This window comes from Aphelocoma coerulescens, chromosome 2 (assembly GCF_041296385.1).
Source record: "Aphelocoma coerulescens isolate FSJ_1873_10779 chromosome 2, UR_Acoe_1.0, whole genome shotgun sequence".
NCBI lineage: Eukaryota > Metazoa > Chordata > Aves > Passeriformes > Corvidae > Aphelocoma > Aphelocoma coerulescens.
In genome coordinates this window covers 54886636-54902604 of record NC_091015.1, presented here as the reverse complement: position 1 = coordinate 54902604, position 15969 = coordinate 54886636, and the positions used below count along the sequence as shown (strand labels likewise).

The following is a 15969-nucleotide window of genomic DNA, read 5'->3' as shown; positions in this document are numbered from 1 at the left end:
AATTAAAAGCATTCTCTGTGTATGAATATGAACACAGACTAAAACTTTTAACAAGCACATGCTTCGTTCAGAACTGCAAAATGTATGTGAAATCTCATCTGGTTTAGGGAAACTCCAGCAAAAGCATAAAGAAAATCCATCAACACAAGAGTCACTGGTGAGATTGAGGCACTGAAGCTGTTCAAAACACAGCACGACAGCAGCCATAGGCGCAAACCCAACCCATGCACAGTGCATACATCAACTCAGCTCGCTGGATTGTTTAGACTCATACGGTGAGTAACAGCAAACAGGGACATAAAGAGCATGCAACTTCCTCCAGAAAAATCTACCACATTTTTCTCAGTGCTTTTTCAGACAAAGTGCTTTGGTAAAATGACACACAGTGATGCTATTTGCTGAATGACTCAGAAAGGGGCAGCGGGAAGGACCGATGGGAGCTATTTCTAATGGCAAGCAAGAACATGCACATTTCCTAATGACAACAACTATTTATTAGGTAAATAATTTATTAAAACACTTCAGTGGCTCTGATTTTGTGTATTTTTTTTTCTTTTGCAGCAGTAGAGCAAAAGATAGGAACTCAAGCAGAAAAAAATCTTCATATTGATGATTCATTATCACACTGACTGCAAAGACAACAGCTGCTAGATTCTTTCCTTTTTGGCTTTTGAACATCCAGATGAGCTCATTTCTTTCCAAGTGATCACATGCCTTGTGGCAGAAGCATGCATGCTGGCCACTCCTAATTTTCCTGTTGAAGAGAATTCTTCAAACTATTTAAAACTCACTTTCTGATATAAGAGGTTCTATGTACAAAAGCAAAAGCAGGGTCACTTTTACTTCCTGTGGAGGCTGTCAGTCCTAATAAACCTAGTAATAAAAAAATAATTAAAACGTATTCTGAAAGAAAGTGTGAGTAAGCCCAGTGTCAATCTTTTGGTTCATTTTCTTGCTACAAAATGAGCTATGAACTCATCCATAGAAAAAGAGAAGTAGAAAAGTCAACAGAACTAGTTTGAGAAGAAAGTTTGACAGGAAACCAAAATGAAGGTTTTAGTTAAGTTGCCTGTTTGGCTTCCTGCCATAATTCACATTTTGTAAGCTGTAGAACACAGAAAACATAATGATTTGGTTTGTATTTTCAAAATTCAACACACTAAACCAGAAACTTCATCCACAATGGTGATGGTCCACTTGTGAAGACCTAGACAGAACCCTTCTCCAGCCTTCCCACTTGATTCTGAGACACTAGAAAAAAACACTGTTTGAGACATTAAAAATGGACCATTTCTGAAACTTTGATTGTGAAAATACAAAAAACCTATTTCATTGTATTACTGTACTTGAAAGTGCCTAGTGAAGTGCATTTTACAAAGTGGTGTGCATTTTGCATCATATCTTTTGATGTATTTTGCTTTTATGGCTATAGATTCTCTTACAGATGCAGGACAGAAAGTTGACTACATTTTCACTTACTGTAAGCTGTTTACTTATATCTACCTGTCTGTACAGGACAGATCAAAGACAGTACTTGTGCTCAGTTTTTGATCAGGGGTAAGAAAGCCCTGATCTTGCTATTGGATCTGCTTCAACTGACTTCTACAGACTAGTAGGCTAATACTAGAGCAAGGTTTCCCTTACCAGTAACTCACAGCATTGGAACCCGATTTAAAACACCAAGTTAATGACTACTGTATTACTGTAAATTAGCAAGTTGAGAGAAAGAGGGGACAGGACCAGTCTAACAACTTTTCAGCTCAGGGCTATGTTTTACTAGCATTACAGGAGTATTTCCTAAGCATACTACTTCCCCATAGGTGCTATTTGACAGGGAAGAGCAGATTCTCATTTTAAAGAGATTTAAGAAGGAAGACGTGGGAGCAATGGTGCATCAGCAAGGTGTTAGGACAGCAAGGTAACTTTAGTCTTATAGAAAAGAAGTACTGGAAACAATTATCTGTAAAATTTCAGTAATTGTGCAGCTACTTGGACACAAAATTATGTCGACCAGAGGAAAAGTTGTGATTATGAAGTAAATTGAGAAAGAGCTGGCTTGGGACAAGCCCTGGAACAGCGAGGTTAAAGCAGAAAAGGGAAGGAAGATGGAAGTCTTAGTGGGTGATAAAAGGAAGCTAATGAAAGCATTTGAAACAATGGCAGCATCAGAGTTTAGGACCAGGCATTTTCTAACAAAAAAATGTTAAGAAGATCAGAGGGGGAAATATAAGATGACTGTGAGGGTGAATATCCAAATACTGCTAATTTTTTTGATTTAGCTAAATTGAAACAATAGAAATCTGTGTAAAGTAAAATCCACCACACTAGCAGACAAAGCAGAAAAAATTTTTAAAAAGCTCAGATAAGGAGTGTGTAAGGGCAAGTGGAGAGACATTTTGGGTGAGTATCTACTCGCCTGTGCAGTCTCTTTCTGGCAGTGCTACCGTGTTACTTTGTTCTTGATATGCTTTTCACTATTTAATGAATCTCCCTATTTGACAGATTCAGGCAAGTTACATATCTGAAATACCTTTCTGCAGCTCAGGAAGAATATGTCTGTCAGTCATAAGTGAAACAGTCTGCAATCTCACAGAAATGGTAACAGCTGTTTCCAGACAGCTCTGCGAAAAGCTGTATTATACCACTGGTACAGGAGTACAGAACTAAGTTGTGAAAAGCCTGGGTTACTGTAAGCTAACTCTAGGATGTGCTTGCAACCCAGCAAACTCCACACAAATCTTTTAACCTTCTTAAAACAATCTGTCTTCCTCGATTTGAAAGACTTGCTTTCCTTCCTTTTAGGTTATTACTCTTGGAGAAAAAAAAAAAATTTTAAACTCCATGTTTCTTCTTGGATTTGTGAAGGGGGATTTCTACATTCAGATTTTCAGTTAAAATCTGCAATATTAATTAGCTTTTCCTCAACTCCATTCTTTACAGAAGCCTTTTTGAGCAAGGGTTGAATTTAGATAAATTCTTGCAAAAGAGCAATTACAGTGACAGTTAAAATATTGCTAAGACAATGATACCATTAAAAATTCCAAAACTTATGTTTAATTTCAGTATTTCCTAAGATGTGTTTATCAAAGGTATATCTATCTTTCATGTGCCATCTCTAATAAAAATTTAACAAGTCACAATAAGCAGTTTCATATCCTTGTCTGAACAGCAAAACACTGTACTACTACAAACAAAACTAAAAAAAAAGTCTCAAATAGTGTCTGTATATTCCTTAGATACAAGGCTTCAGGAAGGAAACTGATTTCCTCATCCTGTTAGTGTTCATAAACTGCCAAGATATCAGCCGGATGAACTCTTCCCATACTGAGGGGCTATGGTTGCTTTTTATGTTATTGAGCGATAAACCACTGCATTCACTGCACAATTAACACCATTAGGCTGACACACCAAAATACCAAAAACTGTTCCTCCTCTAAGGCAGGGGAAAGAACTTCTTCACACACAAAGTATCATGGGTTGCTATTGTTCAGCTGCTGAAAGGTGAGGCACTTACAGAACAGCATCCAAGCAGCTTCCAACAAAGAGTGGGGTCCACTGCTATAGGTGCAATTTATAGAACTAACAATATACAAACTCCTTTTCCTGACTAATTTACGAAAGAGGAAGCAGCATTATCCCGACATTTAGATGCAAAGCCAAGGTACAAAAGGAGAGACTTATTCTGTGTATGGAGAACTAAAGCACAGAGAAAACTAAATAGAGTATTTAGAAACCCTAATTTTCATACTGAAATTATTTAAAATAATAAAGCATCACCTATACAAAGTTTAAGAAATTGGTTACATCAGAAGAGCAACAGGACTTGGTGGAACCAGAGTGCAATTCAAAACTTGGGGAATCTTTAATATGAAATCCCAGTCCCAGGACAGAACTGCTAGATGTTGGCTATTTCCAAATAATACAGTCTTCTTACCACAATGCAGCAGTTAAATGTACGTACATTCTCCTGATAAGATTGTTTAATAACTTCAGTATAAGGCAATGATCACCATGCTAAAAGATACTGCCGTTTTCAAATTTAGTAATAAAATTCTTCAGGCAATAATCAACACACAATGATTTTTTTATGATTGCTGCACTGAATTACAATGCACATGTCTTTGGACCACACAAGTAAAATTTTATCTTTAAATGCAGACAGAGGCTAAGGACAATGCAGTTCCAATTTTCATATGCTTCCTTTTCATTCTTACATCAGAGGGAGATCCAGAAAATGTTTATCATTTTCATTCTTCAGTGATTTTAGTAGCAAGAAAAGACTTCCTTATCTAACATTCAAAATGCTACAGGATTAAGCTTTATGTCTGACAAGTTGTTAATTAAGATACCCTAGTGCTCTTTGTCATTTTATCAACCATAGTTGATAATTCTGTATTTCCTAACATATATTAGAATTCCAAGTTCAGAAGGCAATGTATGTATAAGTAATTATCTAGAATCTCTTCTGCCTCCATCTGCCACCCTGGAAGACAGTCATGCTAATTACTTTTCTTCAGTATTCTTTTAATTAGATGGCATGTCATAGTAAAAGACCAGATGGATCATGTCTGATGCCACCTTTTATTCCAGACATATTCTTAGTATTCTACTAAGACATTTTAAAATCACTGGAAACGAAAACACATGCAAAAAACCCATCCCACTCTCCCCACCATATCTTCTTGTTTCTATAGGTTCTGCCTCTTTGTTACTGCTTTGAACAAGAGCAGTCTTTCCTTGGCAATTAACATTACAGGGCCATGCACAATACTGAAATATAATCAGATTAGTAGCACTGCTCTGCAAACACTTGAATGTGCAATGTTTTTTGGGATGACCGTTGAAAATAAAACCATTAAAACAGCATCCAAAAGCTAACATTAGGTCCAAAACCACACAGCAGTTTGTGGCCAGCCACAATGCAGAATATATTTCTATCTTCCCACATGCATCTTAGGACTTTTCCCAATAAACCTTAAAATCAGCTGCTGAACTCTGGCATGCATATCCCTTATTTTACAGGCTTTAACTGTATCAGCACCATGCAACTTAGCCCATTTGGTATTCAGACCTGTACAACTGTGACAGGTCTTAAAAAAGATATCCTGTCTACCATTCCCATTCTCCATGGCGGGTTAATTTACAGCATAGTGTCCCTCAGTCTCTGGAGGACTCTAAAAGAGTAGGATTTTTACTGAACACTCCTTTAGTCCTTTTAGTATCCAGCCCTCTGATATGGTTATCTTTGCCTGAATTCCTGAAAGAAAGTATCTGTGACTCTGAAACAGTTATTTGAAAAAGACTCTGAAAATGTTATTTGAAAAAGGGCTGTTTCTGTCCTGGTGTTCAGCTCTTAATAATGCCATCCATACTCAGGAGCAGTTAGCAGCTGACATATGAATTCCTCATGCAAGCACTGTCTTGAATTTTTCTTCTTTCTGCCTTTCTCTGCCTACTTTCAAGAAATCCACATCTGTATTCAAGGAAAAAGAAACCAAAGGGACAAAAGAGATGTGGGAATGCCACAAGGTTCAAGTTTGTTTAACAATTATGACAGAAGGTGACAAGCTAGATGAAGAATTCAGAGGTAAGTGACACGTGTACTGAGTGAGAGACATTTTTGCAAATTTCTTGTCCTCTTTCCTGGAACGTCTATATAAAGTTTATAAATACCTTTCCACATCTCTGATGCAATGTGGGGAGCCATAGGTGCAACCATAATGCAGAGTGAAGCCAAAGCATCTTCAAATTCTGTGCTGTGGAGAACAAGAGGCCGAGAAGCTTGCTGAGCAAAAAGACAAAGAAAAAGAAACAAACTATTAACATTCTGAGGTGGGGGGAAAGTAGTTTAATTAAGAAGAAAATGTAGTAATAAAACCTAAAATCAATGTCTATGCTAAGGAGAGCATAATTTCACAATAAATTGGAAACTTTGAAAATGGAGAATTAAAATCACAACTCTTGGTCACAGAGTGCTCTCTAACATTTAGAAGCGAATCCTAAAGTGGCTGATGGTCCTTGGGATCTGCTCTAACATAGAACTCTGAACACACACTCATGTGGAGAAGAGTAGCCCTCAAAATCATTTTGAGTGCTGCCTTTTCTAGAAGTGCAATCTTAGGCAACACCAGAGCTATCTGAGAAGAGGTGAAGCATTTGTATATGACAGTCAAACTGTGCTGAATGCAACACAGGTTTTGTCTGGACAAGGTTCCATTGTACAGGATCACAGAGTGGTTCAAATAAAGCTGAATTTAGTTAGAAAGTGAGGTTTTAGAGCTGAAGGAAGCTTTGGGAATGAAAGGACAGTGAAGTCTTTTACAGTTTGATGTTCTCATTATTTTAGTAAAGTGTCTGGCTTCTTTAGTACAGAAAATGTTCAATTTCTGGCACAAAGTACTTGACTGACAAAATTTGAACTTAATTTCTCCATTTAACTTAACTTACAGAAAACTTAAAAAGAAAAGATGTAGCACTAAAAGTAATAGAGGAACTTTTTCTTTCTTTGCCTGTGTAAGAGATTACACCCCATGGTAAATTCAGTTGCTGCAATTATTTTGTAATCTATCCCTCTAATGAAACAGCACAAAAAAATGTCAACACATGTCAGCTTATGAGAATTACTTGATGTGATGAACACACATTGTCATCAACTAGAAAATTGTCCAAAGCCAGTGATTTGCTTGACCGCAAATGTTGTCAGAGGGCATCTTCTTATCACTTACAGTGGTAAGCAAACTATATTTGGGTAAGTTTTAGTAACTACTACCTGCTTTCAATGTTTAATCCTTGCCCACCTTTCCACTTTCTCCTTTCAACTGGGAGCAAAAGAGGAAGTGTCAGCATTCCAGGCAGAAACTTGCTCTTCAAAGATACTGCACTGACTTCTTTGCTCTAGAAATACATCAGTCTTCAAGTATCTGGATGTCTGTAGGACACTGAGTTTTATTTTTTTTAACACCCATTCCACCTTCCATTAGCCCCAAATGTCTATGAGTCATTGAGCTGGAGATAAAGAACTCCAAGGTAACACGTGTTACCTTCCCAACACCACACAGGACCCCAGACTTAAGTTGTCTCAATACAGTACCCATGCACAACCTACTTAACTTTTTGCTAAGTTCCTTGATTTTGCCAAAAAGCTCCTTGGAATCCATAAGGTATAAAATGGTATTTCAATAAAGAAGTTGAAACTTTCAAAATTGTATTTCATTTCGGGTCTATATCAGGTTACCATTATATGCCTGAAGGGTTGCTCAACCAGATCTAAGAGTAGTAACAAAAATAATGATAATAGTTTATTATATTTCATCTATCACCACTGGCTAATAAACAACATAATCTAAATAAAAAATCTTAAAACTTAAGTTCAGCAGTGTAAGCTGTCTTTGAGGATTGACTATGTGTGATTTTCCTTGCAAAGAATAACCCTTTTTATATCAGAATGTTCGGTAACTCTAAAATGTGCTACTATACCTAGCTACCTACGCAACTTGGCTAAAATCAAGAGAACAAAGAACAGAACTAAACAAAATGTATCTTCTTGAAATTACAGGATGCAGACATAAACATCAGAATCTAGTGGATCTAATATCATCAAGCTCCTCCTGCAAAACTGTTTATATTTCAGGGTTACAGTGATACTAGAACATGCTGCATTTGAACTGAGTAACTCAACTAGGCTCTTGACTTAGTAACACTGTTTACGAAGTTAATGACTTACAGAAAGCTGGAGCTATAGCTCAGGCAGCTACTGCTTCGTATAAAGACCGACAGGAAGGCTGAGAGAAAAATACCTTAATTAATATCACATACTTACATGGAGTACATTTGTGAGGCTCATCAATCGGGAAATAGCTGCATTGAACAAATGATCCTTTGTGAAGTACTCAGTTACCTTGTATTAGAAGAAAAGGTCTGTCATTAATCACTTAAAATTCTCAAACTTGGAATACTGGGTTTTTAAATGAAAAACATAACTGATAAGCAATTTCAATTTGTGAAATACGTGCATCTTACCTCTTCCGTGAAAATCATTTTGGTATGCAAACACATCATATGTGCAATCATATGTGTGTATGGGAAAATAACAATCATCTAAAAATTCAACTGATTACCTTCCCTTCTGTTTCAGGACTTAAAAAGCTTCAATCAATGCTATGAAAAATGTGCATTAGTCACCCCTTATTTCCTTTAATAAAATATATTCCCTTTGCCCCTACAAGAGGCCTGCTCTCTTGTAAATCCATTTATACTGGTGAAAGCTTGTTCATAGATTACAAGATTAGAATTATTAAGTCTGTTAAATGATCTGGAATATCACTCACAGCAGGGATTAAAATGGCAAAAAATTTTATCTATAGAAAATACTTGAAGTTAATTTTGCAGGTATTTATGTCTCCTTTTGAGTCTTGGTTAATTGAATTGATACTAATCACAGCAGGAGACAACACATAACCAGAGATGAACAACCATTTCAGTATTTTTTACAAGGCTATGCTAATATATTTTCACCAGTGGCTTTTTTCATTCTATATGAAACAGCAGGCATGATAATGAGGTATGAAGCAAACAGATCAAAAGCTTTTGTTAGGGTAACCTACAGAACCCACCTACAGTTTTGTTACTTGAAATGGAGTTACTCAAACCCCTGATTGACAAAACTTTAATGTCATAACATTTCATTCCTTAAATGAGGCATACATCCTTTAAATAAGTTCTGTTCCACAAAATTTGTAGATAGGTAAAATTATTTACATAGAGAATAATTCACTTAAAAAAATTTAGCTACTCATCTGGGGAAAAAGCTTTTGGCTCTCTAAGTCAAACATATGGTTTTAGCATAAGAAACAACTTATTTAGTCATTTAAAAACTATGTAAGTGTTTCTATTAACCTCAGAAATCACCAGATTCTTCTGCTCCCAGATCTTTCTGGCTTCAGCCTTCTCTTTCTTATTCAGAAGCTCAGGATTGGGCATGGTTCCTGAAGTCCTCGCTTCAATAAGTTTGGTTACAAGAGCCCAGAGGCGTGTCTGCCATCTCTGAACACCTGGCATGGCATCAGCTGAGATTAATGAAAGATTTTCAGAAACAAATGTCAGTTACAAGTAAAGAATCCAAAACTTTAAAGAAAAGCAGGAACAGAACACTGGAGTTGAACATTTTTTAAAAAAAACCTCTCTATTTTAAATAAAAGATATCAATGCAATTGAAAATGTCTTTACAAGTAATGCTGAGTTGCTCTAACAGAAAAAAACCTGCAGGATAAAAGTATTTTTCTGCAATGACTTTAAAACATATATATAGCAAGAATACAGCACAGAATATTTGCTAAAATCTGTAAAATAACCCAATGTTATGCCAATGCTAGAATGCTCATCTTGTGCTTTAATGACTCCAGAAAGGAGTTGTACAAGCTCTCATTTTTTGAACTCATGGAAGAATACAAACATACATACATACATATATGTATATATATTTACAAGTATGCACACACATTTTTTTCAAACTGAGAAGTTTCTTTCAAATTAGATTTTAGAAAGTATGTATACTTTTGTTGCTACAGAGATGCTACTGTGCTAATGAGTACAGGCTCTGATCCTTGGTACCCTCTTTTGATGCAGTTTAGTTTGGGATGGGAGACTGTGAAGCTGTGTTCACCTTGACCCTGAAGGCATCAGTCCTACTCCATGGCTGCTCACACCACGGGAGAGAATGATGTGAGGCCCTGCCTTGATGTCCACCACTGAAAGGACAATGAATCTAGCCTGGAGGGCAATCATCAAAAGGCTATCAAAACAAATCTAGTGAAGAGAAGGATCATGACAACTGAGAACCAGTATCTAATATTCTCTGAATGAGAGAATTTCCTGTAATGGCTTTGTGTGACAAAGTTTTGATAGTGACGGGCTGCAAGGATGGCTTCTCTGGGAAGCTTCTAGGAGTTTCCCCCATGTATGACAGAGACAGTTGAGCCCAGGAAAAAGGGAGGGGTGAGGGGAAGGCATAAATTTGGTTTTACTTCTCATTACTCTAATTTTAATTGGTAATACATTAAATTAATTTCTCATTTGAGTCCGTTTTGTCCATGATGGCAAATGCTGAGTGATCTCCTTGTCCTTATCACAACCCACAGGCCTTTTGCTGTACTTTTCTTCCCCTGTCCAACTGAAAAGCAAGGAGTGATAGAGCAGCTTGGTGGGCACCTGACATCTAGTCCAAGGTCAAACCCAACACAACCTACTTGATTTCTTTAATTTAAACATTCCTAATTTTGTTATCATTAAGAAATTCAGACCAAAGTGTAAAGATTTAAGAGATGCTTTCCACCTAACTTTCTATTTTCTTCTCCCCTGGAAATATCTTTAGGCTGCTAAAATCTCCTTTTGTTCACATTTTCCAATACTCTTTAACATGAAATGACCCTGAAATCTATCTTTGTATTTCTCAAGTGGTAAACACGTTGGCTTTAATGACTAAATGCATTTTTGCCAACATTATAACCGCATGTGCTTTGCTTTCTTACAAAACATTTAATCACCAAGTTCTTGTATACTTTGCAACTAAGATTTGGTACACACTATCCCCACAGTAATTTAATTATTCCATTTTCATGATCAAAAAATACAGCAAAAAGATTGTGCATCACCAAATTAGCTGCCTTAGAGGGAATTGTGTATCTGGGTAGTGTTTGGGATGCAGCTGTTAAGGCTTGATTCTAAGTGATTAATTTTTTTAAGAGACCTTTTCAAATGCCTAGCTCTCTACTGTTGTGATTAGATGGTGACAGAAAGCTGACTGAGAACTCATAAAGCCCACTCCTCCAGTACATACAGTAGTGCAATAATATATAAAGGAACACACATGAATATAAAGGGTGGCAGACACAACTGAAATAAAGTTTAGTTCAGGCTGAACTAAGTAGTAAGAACTTAACATGTGAAAGAATGAAGAACCACACTTCTTGAAACCAGGTGTGAAGTGTCTTTTTAAAGCCTTATGCAACAAGAAAGTGAAATGTAAATGAATGTATAAGACTACATTAAAATTTATGAACCACAGTAGATAAAAGAAATTAAGACCTGTCAGTATGAGGAATTGCATGATAGGAGTAAATAAGTGCACAGGAGGGTAATTCTTAACTTATTCAAGAAGTAAGTTCATAAAAATGTCCTATCTAGAAATATTAATTACTAGGAACTCTGACTATCTTCTAATGAGATTCTTCTGAAAAGTATTTCATAGTCCAGCTTACAAAAGCCACTGCATGCATGTTAATAAATGCAAATAACAGAATATTGTAAAGTTGTATCTGTGATCTGATATGACTAGAAAAAACAGATTATAAAGAAAAATAATTTTCAGTTAATCAAGCATTGCTAATTAAAAAAAAGATAATGAGGTCCAAGTTTTCAGAAGAAAATACAACTTAAGAAGTACTTTTCATATGTGCTTTTAGCTTATGAGGTAAGCTGCTTGCAATAATCTTCCAAGTTTGCCTCTCAGTGACAGCTTTGTGACCCTCTCTTTTAAAAGAAGCAAAATTGTTTATCATAAAACCTGTTTATGATACTTTTTTAATTCATTTTTTCCAAAACTTGGGCATCAAGAACTGTATTAATTTTGTGTTTAAAATATAATACTTGAGAAAAAAGAAACAAGACCACAACAAAAACAACAGAAGCAATGTGACTTACTTTTAGCATCCCACAAAATGTCTTGTTCTGGAGGAGCAGCAAACAGAATGTAAAGACGTAGGGTGTCAATGCCATACTCCTTCACTATTTCCTCAGGGTCTATTCCATTGTACTTAGATTTGCTCATTTTTTCCCAAGAAACTTGGAGCTTCTCACCAGTTTTTAGGTGAACTGGCTCAGTTCCTAAATATTAAGACATACAAAAAATACTGAAACAAATTTTGCTCACTTGTAACAGCAATTAATTTTGTTCCCTAAGCATGAGAAGAAACAACTATTGATAGTGTTCCGGGTTTTTTTTCCAAAACAGCCTAAAGAGGAATACCACCCATTTCAAACACTCTTTTCCTTCCCATATTTTTCCTATGTCAACATTTTAACACCAGTAATATCCTAACACTTCCATCACATCATGACAAAAAGTCTCCTACCATTTGGAAGCTGTATCAGGCATGCATCCTAAGCGCTGCCTTGACAGCTCCTGATATTTAAGCTTTGTTATAACCACGACATTTAAATAAACTTCCTAGATAGCTGTACTGATTGGATACAATTCTGACCTGTACTTAGCTTTTACAAATACCAGATTTATAGGTTCCAGTTGCAGTCAGTTATCCTGAAAAGAGCATGCTTTCTCTTGCATGAATTTAGAGAAAGATGTCAATCATTTCTAGAAGAAAATAGGATAACAGAGTGGCAAAACTTAAGAGGGTGGGTTGGTTGGTTGATTTTTAACTGACTTACAGGGTTTGTATCCAGTGAAAACAAAGATGTATGAGAGGAATGCTTAAGGGAAGCAAATATGACCAAACCATTTTTGTTGCTACATGTGCCATAGCAATGACTTGCTTCACAGCTTATGCAGTGAAGGCTCTAGAAAGAGTTTGAGAAATAGCACTGTTTCCTACAAGTTTTACATTCCTAATATCTACTGAATACACCTGCACCTGTATTAGTTCTGCCATGATGTTTTTGTAGGTTGTCTCTTTGCTGGGACTAACTGGCTCCATTCAGCAGGCTGCTGAGCACTGTCTTAACAAAACTGACTTTTGATCTTTTGGACTACATGGGAGTTAAAATAATACCACAGCACCATTTCTGCGTTTGGATGCAATTAAAAGCTGCTGGATTAGTAGGATCTCTGTGCACTCAGCAGTGCGTACAAATCCAAAACTCACAGAAGCTGCTCTCCAGTTTAAACATTAGAAGGATTCATTTACTCTTCCAAATTTTCCCAGCACTGAGACTTGTACACTGAAGCAGTCCCTGGCTTTAGGGATGCACCTATGCTGATTTTCCCATGCAGTTTCTCTTACCAGTGAGATCAACCTCCTCTCTCTTCAAACACTGGCCTGTTGTTGTTAGTCTGAATGTCTGATTCTTGATAAGACCTTGAACCAAGAGCTTATGGAAAGGCTCCCTAAGGATGGAAGGAAAAAGAAACTTCTCTGTTGAAAAGAGCTTTCAAAAGCATACTTTATGATAAGCCTCAGGTGTTGAGCCAATCAGGCACAATTTTTTAATGAAACAAGAATTTCAAGTTGACTATACATAAATAGTTGTCACCTTAGAACGAGTACCTTGTGCATTTATTCATGGTGGCTGTCTGGCAAGTATAAGTATTTATTTGCATTCTGCTCACATTCTTGTACCCTGACTTAGTACTAAGTTATTCTAACATCACTTTTTAAATTAGCATATGGATAATACACAGAAGTTTCTTGGCCAACAGTACAATTTCCCTAACTTCAAGCTAAATCTCTTGTGTAAAAGCATTCAAGTACCTGACCTCATTGTCTTACAAATATTTAGTTCTAGCTTCTCTCTGAGGAGCACAGGATTTTGAACAAATCAATGTTGTTGCACATTTCTCTCTATAAACAGATAAGACAGTTTCTCTAACATAACCACCCACATGCCTTGTCCCTTTGTAGAACTAGCCAGGAAGGCTAGTATGAAAAAGTACACTAGAAAAAGGGCAATGCTGAAAAGTTCATATCTCAGTGCATTGATTTTGTAGCACCTTAGTTTTCTAGGAAAATTTACATCAGGGAGAGTAAACTCTCATGAAATGAGTACACAATAGGGCTAAAAAGAGCCTTGAAGGGCAGTGGTGCACTCAGCAAGAAATAAACTCTAAGTAAGCACTGCTCCGGTTGATACATTATTGCGGCCCCCTCCTTTAATGATCTTGCATTTCTAATGCATTGAGTCACACGTCTGTCACTGTTTTCACTGAAAAAAAGGCAACAAAATTAATCTCTAAAGCTTTTGGTTCCCACTTAGCAGTACAGGAAAGTGAGGCAGTTCTAACACAGCCTCAAGAACAGCAGGAGACAGGGAAGGAGGTATGGAGCCAGTCCCAGAAGGCATACACAGTCTGGAAGCCTTCTCATGGGATCCTCCAACACAGGGACATCAGTGACCATCCTTTTGGAGGACGTGATCATCAGCACTGGTTAATACTGACTTGCACCTCCTAATGCTGATGTGTGCTCAACATGAAACAATCCAAATTCTCTGCACTTTTACCCAACAAAGCCTCAAATGTGCACAAAACAACTTATGTAAAAAGGATATATTACTCCTATTAACTTATTTTTTTTTAAAGCCAGAGTATTCCCATCTAAAAAAGAAATAGTAAAACCACATGTATGGAAAAGTCATAACCCAAAACATGACTCATTGTTAAGGAGTTAATATAGCATTTTACCTTATTAAGAAATATAAATTACATGACAATTTATCTCATGATTTAAAACAAAGTAATTTAATAATGCAATTAGAGTATTATTAAATTATGTAACAATTAGGCAGGTTTCTACCGCACTAAAGCAGATATCTTCCAAGTACTAGTCTTTAAACACTTTTGATGACTCCAAAGTAAGGAGATATTTGAAAACAAAACTTTAAACTGGGAGAGAAAGTGACAGGCTTCATATTTTATCTTCAACACGTTCAAGTCTGAACGTGAGTTTTCTTCCTTGCATATTTTGTATACTTATAAATATTCTACAAGTACTGGCACATATTGATGTATCACACAGTCACAAAGAAGTATGAGTCTCTGCCATGCCACCTGGTTTTATCAACAATGTTAAGTAAGAGCAGTAATTCAAGCATCTCTGTAAGTATTTTCTAAGTATTTCAGAGGTTGACTGAAAAATCTTGTTGTTTAGAAGTAAAGGAACTTAAGGGAATGAGAATTGAAGTCAAATTTAGAAAGCAAAACCAAGAAAAACTATTTTAAAATAGGATGCAAAAATAATCTAAAATATTTAAAAAGTATTATAAATTATCCAAGTGAATTAGAAGGTGAAAATTTGGAACAAAAACCTTGTAACCCTATCAACAATAATGGTGGGAAAATGCTTCAGGATATAACAGTTTAGCGTACATTTCTTCTACAAACTAGAGACATTACACCACAGAAAAAAAAAATCCCCTCCCTGTCATTCAGTACTTCAGTCTGTTTAAGATCTCAAACAGTTATTAAAATAGCTACACTTCCTGCTATCTAAAATAAAGCTAATGAGGTAGCCAGATCATCCAAATCAGATAGGGCTCTCCACTGGAAGTGATTTTTCAAGGAACACTTATTTTTAATGACAAAGAGTTAGTTCAGATCATACGCCAAGTTACTAAAAGCTGAATGCAGGAACAAGCATTTTTTGTTTTTGTTTATGGTGACAGAGGCTACAAAAACGCAATACAAAATACATTACCAAGTATGGGGAAAAAAACACCAACCATGTGTTCCTAGTGGGAAACCGCAGGAGTATGGAGACATGCCCAAAATGAGAAAGCCAGAGCCCATCTACTAAACACAGGGCTGTAAACCAGTTGAGCCCTGTGCTGAATGCACAGTGATTTTGGCAGTGTTGTGGTGGCTCCATCTCATGTTCACATGCAGAGTTACACTTGAATTCACGTCAATAAAACTGCACACCTCAAACATGCCTGGCACTTCAAAGGCAGGGATGCATTTCTTGGCTGCATAAGGAACTGCCAAGGGGATGCAGCACAGAAGGGGTGATGCAAACCTGACCTAAATACTGCAGCACCCAGTCATGGCATCATAAATACCTCCTGATCCAAAACACTGAGAATAATGAAATTAAGCCATTTTCAGACACACTGACATTTCTGGCACAGAAGAGGTGTCTGGAGTTTCTTTGAATGCTTGGCCACATTTCACACTGTAGGTATGCTGGAATGGGATAGGCCTTCACCTGCCTGTGAAGTTTGTTGGTGCTTATGCTGGAGTATCTG

The 15969-nt window shown here is 36.6% G+C and overlaps 1 protein-coding gene across 1 annotated transcript in view; it reads right to left on the bottom strand.

The window, feature by feature from the left end:
* LARS2 (leucyl-tRNA synthetase 2, mitochondrial) overlaps positions 1–15969 on the bottom strand; it is an 84883-nt gene that overhangs the window by 7154 nt on the left and 61760 nt on the right. The window contains exons 15-19 of the mRNA XM_069007539.1: positions 13014–13117; positions 11698–11880; positions 8896–9065; positions 7820–7897; positions 5674–5785 (exon numbers count right to left, since the gene is read on the bottom strand). Of these exons, the coding sequence (XP_068863640.1) occupies positions 5674–5785; positions 7820–7897; positions 8896–9065; positions 11698–11880; positions 13014–13117 (647 nt within the window). The remainder of the gene's footprint in view (positions 1–5673; positions 5786–7819; positions 7898–8895; positions 9066–11697; positions 11881–13013; positions 13118–15969) is intronic.